At 43.5% G+C, this 8,380-nt stretch overlaps 1 protein-coding gene across 1 annotated transcript; it reads left to right on the forward strand.

Moving 5' to 3' along the window:
• Positions 1-209: 209 nt before the first annotated feature.
• Positions 210-8,032, forward strand: LOC121666907 (WD repeat and coiled-coil-containing protein). Its single transcript, XM_042032917.1, has 4 exons — positions 210-428; positions 2,199-4,068; positions 5,492-5,609; positions 7,434-8,032. Exons 2-4 carry the CDS (start codon positions 2,218-2,220, stop codon positions 7,697-7,699), a joined length of 2,235 nt encoding a protein of 744 aa, XP_041888851.1. The 5' UTR covers positions 210-428; positions 2,199-2,217; the 3' UTR covers positions 7,700-8,032.
• Positions 8,033-8,380: the final 348 nt, after the last annotated feature.

Below are 8,380 nucleotides of genomic sequence, written 5' to 3' on the forward strand. Positions count from 1 at the left end.
GGGCCGCCGGGGAGGCGGGGAATATCGGTGCGGGCGGGCCCGCGCAGGGAGCGGCGGCGCAGGCGGGCGGTTCGTGCGCGCTCCCCGGCCCGCTGCTGCCGTGGCCGCCCGGTGCCGGGGGGTCCCTGCGGCGGCTCCTCTGCCCCTGGGGCTGGGACGGGCACCGCATTTCGCCGAGCACCCGGCCTGTGGTGTGACTCCTGCCTGGGGAGCTGGGGCTGGGCCGGGCGCTGCCGGAGGCGGTGTGGGTTTGGGCACAGGGCACTGGAATCCGTTGACCAGTGGATCTCTCGCTCTTTTTGCTTTCCAGATCCGCTGGGATAGTGCAAACGCCCCTTGTGACACAGAAACCTCTCCAGATGGCCCAGGAGGCTTTAGCATCTTGGTGTGTCTTATGAGGCACATTATCTCGTATCTCCCTGCCACCAGTAAGTACTGCCCAGCAGCGTGTGCGGTTCTGAGCACAGCGAACATCCAATGTTCATTTTCCTGGAAGTGGTGGCTGCTTAACAGGACTGAGGTTGATTATAGAGGAGGGGCTGGGTAGATGGTGGAGAAGTTGCATTAGAAGTATCTTGAGTGCTCTCCTGTGAGGCAGGATTCAGTGTACTTAAACTTATCCCTGACAGACATTTCCTTAATTGGCTCTTACAGATTATGAAATTAATGGAGTGCCTTTCCCTCCTTTCCAAGGTAACCTGCTTCCATGCTTAGCTATCACTTATAGTCAGAATTTTTCCTTAGTAGCTGACCTAAATCTTTGTTGAAACTAAGCTGATTATTATCATGCACTGTCCAGAGTATACCAGGAGAACAGTGGATGGATGTTCTGTCATTGGGCTGGTGGATGTTCTCAAGTTTCGACTCACAGTCTTCTCCAGACAGAGAACCCACTTCCCGTGTTTCTCTGATCCCTGAGCTTTGTTAAGCATTTCCATCATCCTTGAGCTCAGAAGTAGGTGCAGTGGAGATACTGTTAGCAATGAGGAAGTGGGGTAATTATGTCCCTTGTGTATGGCATCCCTCTTAAAACATTCCAGAACTAACTATTCTTACTTGGCAACATTCTTACATTACTGAAATACTCAGTTTGTGATCCACTGTAAGCCAGATCTTTTTTTTGCTATACCTCTACCTAGGGAATTATTCCTGGAGAGGTATCCAAGTTGGTGGGTTTTTTCTTTACTAAGTATATTATTTTGCATTTGTATTAGGTTGAGAAGAAGCTACCTTGGCCATAAAAAACATAACTTTCTATACAATTTGAATCTTTGAAATCCACTGATGCAATCCTCTTCCTGCAAGTTTAGGGTGGTCCACAAATAATTAAAATACTGAGTGGTGCCAGGCCCTGCACATAAACTCTTCTAGTTTGACAGATTTTACTTTCTAAGAACCTTTCTTCTTGTTCTTCATGTTTCCTACTAAAACTGCAACTCATTCTGTGCCGTGGCTTTGCATCTGAGCCTAATTGTATGAAGATCTTAAATTAGGAAACCATCAATTCCTTTGAACTGGCTTTTGTGCACAGAGTAGGGATTGCTCACACCTCAAAAACTAGAAATATGTGTAAAATCCTGGAGTTTTCCATAATGTTGATGCCTTGTGTATGTCTTCTTTTAAATTCTTTTCTTGTTCATTTCCTCAGAAAAAATCTGCTTTCATGCTAACTTTCTTCAAAACTGAATTTTCTTTCTTAGAGAGATTTCTGGGATAACCATCCAAATGCCTCATTCTCACACACTTAATACAGGATCAGATTTGTAGATAATACATTAATGCTTGGTTATACTTGTAAGGCATTACTTCATCTGACCACAAATGGTCCAGGAAGTTGAGAGTGAGTAGCAGCAGTATTTTGAGAATTGTTGATATTGAGGTAATTAGAAAATATTCTGAGAACAGCAACTTACTGATTAGAATAAAAGGACTGGTCTTGTGATGAAAATGCAGAAATTTGATGGTAAGTCTATAGAAATAGCAAAGTTTTTTTCTCTTAAAATTGCATTTCATGGTGGAAACATCAGAAACAAAATTATTGGGCTGGGAATTAAGCATAGGTGAACATTACGTGTATATTGACTTCACTGGAAGGGGAAGTCCAGCACTGGCAGGGTCATAAGCTAAATAATCATCCAGGTATTGTCCTCTATCCTCTGCAATAATTTATTTTTTCCTTCTCATTCTTTTCTGTGTAGATGTTTCACTTTAAAAGTCATGGAGCTGGGAAAGGCGAAGCTCCTGCGAACTGGCCTCAATGCCTTGCACCAGGCCGTTCACCCGGTGCTCGGGCTGGCCTGGACGGACGGGAAGCAGGTGATCCTGACTGCGCTGCAGCTGCAGAACGGAGAGCCCAAATTCGGTGACTCGAGCGTGGTGGGTCAGTTTGAACACGTGCACGGGCTGTACTGGGGCCCGTGTCCTGCCGAGGCCCCGGCCCTGCTGGCGGTGCAGCACAAAAAGCACGTCACCATTTGGCAGCTCTGCTTCAACGGTGCCGACAGAAACAAGCTCCTGGTTTCCCAGATCTGCGACATCAGCGAGCCGTACCCCGTGCTCCCCCAGGGCTGCGTGTGGCATCCCAGCAAGGAGGTCTTGGCTGTGCTGACCACCCGGGATGCCTCCGTCTTGCCCTCTGTCCACCTGAACAACTCCAGAATTAACGCGGACATCAAGGGCAGTGGGCTCATCCACTGCGCCTGTTGGACCAAGGAAGGAGATCGCTTGGTCGTTGGGGTGGGCAGTGCCCTCCATTCTTACATTTGGGATGATGCTCAGAAAACACTGAGTGCTTGCTCTTTTTGCCCAATCTTTGATGTGGGAGGCTACATCTGTGCCGTGGAAGCTACACAGAATTTACAAGTCGCTGTTGCCACCGAGCTCCCTCTGGACAAGATCTGTGGCTTAAATGCTGGTGTTGCCTTCGAAGTTCCATCAAGCGTTGAAACCGAGTCCTTCCCCTCACAGTCCAGCTTGTGTGGGGAGGAAGAGTATTCCTTGGATGGAGGGAAGAAGTCACTGGACTCTGAGAAGCCCTTGTCTGTGGTTACATCTCCCGTGGATCTAACTCACATACTTTCTAGCAAACAGGGTGTTGATTCCAGCCCTCTCCTTCACCTGAGGCCCAAGGATTACCTGACGGGAAGTGGCCAAGATTCCTCACACCTCATCTTGGTGACTTTTGAAAGAAAGGTTACCTCTACCAAAAAAGTGAGCATCCCAGGAATTCTGGTTCCTGATATAATGGCTTTTGACTCCAAAACTCAAACTGTCTCTGTTGCCTCCAATACTTGTAATGTTATTTTAGTCTATTCACTGACTTCATCCAATTTACCCAATATTCAACAAATTCAGCTAGAGAAAAGCGAGAAGCCAAAAGGTTTGTGCTTCTTGACCAAGAAATTGTTACTGATACTGGTTGGAAGACAAAAATTCTCTGACCCGGCTTTTCTTCCCTCTTCGAGATCAGACAAATACATGATCCGATTGATGATTAAGGAGCTAATATTTGAAATGGGTTCTTCAATGCCTGTGTCAGCTGACGGCAGCTCCAGTTTGAACCTTTCCAGTGTTCCTCATGATCCCTCTAGAGAGGTTCACCCTCTCAGCCGTGGGCTGCTGATACCAGATCGCTCTGCCCTCCAGTCTCCCACGAGCCGAAGGAAACTCATTGAAGAAATCAAGAGTCCTGTTTATGAACAAAACTTGGTGTTGAACATCAGCAACCTCAAAGACAAAAAGATTTCCATGAATTTTCCTCCAGCTGTCGAGACTCTGGATGCTGAGCCAGTTAATCGGAGTGTGGCACTATCTAACGCTTCGAACAAGCCAACGTCCCCAAAAAGGCAGCCTGAGGCAGCTTCCAAAATACCCAATTCTTGCAAGAGTAACCTGTTCAGTGAAAAGGAGGCTAGTTACTTTTTGAAAAATGTGGAAAAATTGTCTGGTAACTTCACAGAATTGCAGCACCATCTCTGTGAATTAACTGAGCTGCTAAAATCTGGGAAGATAAATCTTCCAGTGTACCCATCTTCTCAGGAACCCTCTTTTATTAACATCACCTGCCAGGTAATTTTATTATTGGGCACCTTAATGGTGAAACCTGTTTATGTATGTTCTTTGTAATGCTCAAGTAACAGTCAGTAGGATTTCCATCCTGTTCCTGCAGGTGGAACTATGGTTATAAATCCCATAACTCTGCAGGCTTCCAGTGTTTTTAAAGCAGTGGGATACCCAAGAATGTGCAGCTCCCTGTCCCCACCTCACACTGGGCCAAGCCCCTCAGCTCTGCACAGAGGCTGCTGGGACTCCAGAGGACCCACATGTGGCAGCTCAGTTGCAGAATTAAAGCCCTTTATGGAGTTCTAGGAAGGGAGTGCTTTTCCTAGGCAACTTCTAAATCTTGTTGTATAGAAGTTTAGACAAATGAAGATTTCCATGTGTGGGAATTGGTATCAATCTCCTGCTGTCCTGTGAGGAAAACTAAAATAATGAAGACTGTAACAAAAGCAAATTGCTTTGTCTTTGAAACAGAAATGTTGCTAATTAGCATTGAGAGGACCATCCAAGGAGGAAAGACACCCTTAGGGACACAATAGATAATTCCATTAACATAGCTTAAAAATGGATTTAAAGTGAAATTTCATGTGAAAATCACTTTCTTTGGCTGAAAGATCTGCTCTTGCAAATCTCATGCTAGAAAGGGTAAATTACCTGATTATCAAAACCTGGCACAGATCTACTAGGTGGCTTCCAGAATTCAGATTAATAAACCTTAGTCAATATTCAAAGTAATTTAAACTCATTTTCCTTTCAATTAGCTCTTACTTTTAAACTTTATTATTGAAAAAAATTACCAACTTTTGTAGCATTAAACTCTTAAGTTCTAGGTCATATTCCCTACTCTCTTCACTGTTTCCCATTGTAAACATTTAATAATTGTAATAACAGATCTAGAAAATGCTTTGTTCTGCCCTACTGGGCATATTCTTCAAAGACTGTTTTTGGATTTAAGGCTTGGGGCTGTGATGGTCAGGGGTGGGACAAACAAGCCCTTCTGAGCTTGTTCCTCACCCCAACATCCATGAGCAGGAATTCTCACCTCTGAAGTTGGATCAGGGATGGGTAGGGGGGACATGGGGGTGGAAAACCTGCAGCTTTACAAACTCCCTGGGGAAATGTCCCTCACAGATGGAAGGATGAGGATGAGCATTGTGGTGTGGATGAAGCTCGTGGTTTCTGCAGCAGCAGTGCGTGATTTTCTCTCCTGTTCTGACATGCTGGATGAGCACTGTTCCTTGCTGCTGTCACTCACCCATCAGCACTTTGAGAGCTGAGACTTTAAAGGATAAATCTTGCAAATGGGTCTGAATGTATGTAGCATTTGACTTTCTGTAAATGACGCCACTGAAGACACATCTGTGATCCTGTTTTGGTTAATGCCATTTTAACTATACATCAAGTAGCTAATGACTGTTCCTTGCATTTGCAGAAGCAGCTTTCCAAAAGTGATGCAGATGAAAGTCGGGCTGTTCTTCTCTGTGGTGGTAAACTCCGCCTAAATATCGTCCAGCAGCTATTCAACCTCTCCCTTGTAGAAATGCAGCACGGTATGTTGGGATCATCCAAGAGCACAAACACTTCAAACACATTGCCACAGAAGCTGTGGCTGCCCCGTCCTTGAAAGTGTCCCAAGGCCAGGCTGGATGGAGTTTGGAGCACCTAGTGGTCCTAGTTTGGAGCACCTAGTGGTCTAGTGGGAGGTGTCCCTGCCCATGGCAGGGGGATGGAATTGGATGAGCTTTAAGGTCCCTTCCTACCCAAACCATTCTGTGATTCTTCGTGACATTCTTAGGGAGCAACAGCAGTGTGCATATTCCATCCAGGGAAAAACCCAAGGAATAAATAATGAAAGATTAGTAAAATTTTGCCTTTTTTTTTTTTTTTTTATAATGTAAAAATTCTTCTCTGAATCTTCTTTTACTGAGAAGAATCTTTACATTATAAAAAAAAAAAAAGAAGAGCAGAACTACATATTGATGCCCCCTTATCAAGTAACTAGTTATACAGGAAAGTTACTTTCAGACAGTGTTTTACTTCTTGTCATCTGTTCTAAAGAGAGAAGTCTGAGTAACAAGGAGGGTGGGGTTGACTGGTGGTTTTGGGAGAACAGCGTTCTATATTTGAACCTGTAGCTCCAGTATCTAGTCTGCTTTAGGAAATCCTGTAGCACAGAAGCAGCTCTGTACACTTCAGCAGAGCATTTCACATCAGCTTTTTCTGTGAAGAAAACTGCCTCTCTTACTGCTGTATCTCCTCTGCTGTTACCAGTTCATGCCATGCCCATCCCATGTGTCTGTGTGTGTGTCAGTTCTGAGTGTCACACTCTGGGCAAAGGTAGAAAACACACTTTGGGATATGATCCCTCACTAGTACAGGTATTCCCTGTGCTGTATTCCATCTAGTTGCCCCCTGTATCTGCTCTCTGCCTGCTTGCAGATCGCTGAGCAACCATCCCAAAGCCTATGGCTGCTGTTCTTGCCATTGTCCAAGCTTTAGTTCTCCTAATGAATTGTTGGTGGAATGTTTGTTTGAACTATACAGATGAAAAGTAGGAATAGTATTTTCAAATCCTGAGTTGTATTGATTTTTGACTCAAGTCTGGTCCAAATTAAGCCAAAAGATTAGAGGGTTGTGTGCTTTTAAGCTACAATCTTTCTGTGACCTCACTTGTGATGTAAAGTTACATAATGTAAATTTACAAACAGCTGGAAATGCTTCTCTGAATTCCCTTACCCACCAGGAGCTCTATTTTCTTGCTTCATCAGCTTAATGGATAAAAATAGAAAAATTTTCTGGTTTATCTGTATTGGTAGAAGTCAGGGTTTCAGATTCAGATTGTAAAACAAATGCTCATGATGAAGTCAAATAGCAAATGGACCAGAGATGTTGGATTTGTACAGTATTTTAAAGTATTTCTTCCTTGTACTTCTTGGAATTAAGTATAGTGAAATTATGTAATAAAAGCAGTTTCTAAGTTGTCTTTATTACATTAATTTGTCATTTAATTTACTAAATTTCTGCTTTTTATAGTATCTACACAGCTTTAGCACTGTGAAATAGCTTATCAATACCTAATTAAAACCAAGTGTGGATGCTTATGAATTCTGTTCAGACTTTCATTCCTCCTCATTTGAAGCGTACATTTATTGTTGTCTCATTTCCTAGTGGCAAAATCCATCATAGTTACCAAGTGTCCTTTATTTTTGAGATTGTACAGCCTGTATCTTTTCTGTACAACCGGTATACTTTTTTTTTTTCTAGAAAGCTGTAAATATACAGAAGCATTTAATTCTAGAAGAAATTTATTTTTTACCTTAAACATACCCTAATTACACAAAAATTAATCAACAGCCATGTGCCTGTCTTCACAGGTTCCTCTTGGATCGTCCTCACAGCGGACAGCGAGGGCTTCATCCCGTTAATGTTTACATCCACACAGGAGATCCTCATCAGAGATGCCAGTGCAAAAGGCTACAGTGCCTGCTCCTCCAAAACTTTGGACATCATCAGTTCCACACAGGGGTGTAGATCCACTTCTTCTGAAAGCCTGGACATCACCAGTTCTCTGGAAGTCTTCAGGGACTGCTCCTCCAAGACCTTGGACAGCAGCAGCCCTTCAGAGCAGCCCAGCAATTAAAATGTAGTTTTTGACAGTGGTTTTGCAATGCCTGTCTGATGATGGGAGGCTTTTATGTTTACTGTATGGGACTGCAAATTATCAACAGTCTCAAATCTCTGTACAATTTCTGTAATTTTTTTTGTTGCATTGTAAATTATTTATTTGATCTTGGAAACATTAACTTTTTTTTATACTGAGCAGTGTTTTTTAACTATGCCTCTTGCAGTACAGATGAGATTGAAAATGTGCATTCTTACAAGTTTCTGAGCTGAAGTTTCCATCTTGGTCTTTAATACATTGGTGGTTTTAGGTAATAGTAAACTTGGATAATAAAGAAATCCTTCAAAATGCTGCATTGTCCTGTTTCCTCTCTTCTGCTAAAGCCTGAAATATTACACTGGTGTTATTTAGGAGCAGTGCCTGCAGAAGTGTACCTGGGTTTGCACTGGTGTAAGCACCAGTGTAGGGTCATGGAGTTTGGTATAAAGTAGGATTATGTGGAACTTCCATATTGTGTGGAAGTGAGGTCCTTTTCCCCTCCTGTACCTGCCCATAACACCTCTCTGCTTCCATCTCTGTGGATTTGGGGAAGTGGTTGTCACGTGTCTCATCCTTTGTGATGGGAACATCCAGTTAAAGTCTGACAGAAGAAAATGGTCTATGGGCTTTTGTAGTGAGAGAGAGAAAATGCAGAGGGGA

This window comes from Corvus kubaryi, unplaced genomic scaffold (assembly GCF_017639235.1).
Source record: "Corvus kubaryi isolate FWS band 111438036 unplaced genomic scaffold, C.kubaryi_AGA036_p1.0 37354, whole genome shotgun sequence".
NCBI lineage: Eukaryota > Metazoa > Chordata > Aves > Passeriformes > Corvidae > Corvus > Corvus kubaryi.

Excerpts from the sequence above, each read along its gene's own strand:
- LOC121666907 (XM_042032917.1), top strand. The coding sequence starts at position 2,218 with ATGGAGCTGGGAAAGGCGAAGCTCCTGCGAACTGGCCTCAATGCCTTG. Across the intron at positions 4,069-5,491 it reads TTATTAACATCACCTGCCAG|AAGCAGCTTTCCAAAAGTGA; the intron begins GTAATTTTATTA and ends TTGCATTTGCAG. Across the intron at positions 5,610-7,433 it reads CCTTGTAGAAATGCAGCACG|GTTCCTCTTGGATCGTCCTC; the intron begins GTATGTTGGGAT and ends CTGTCTTCACAG.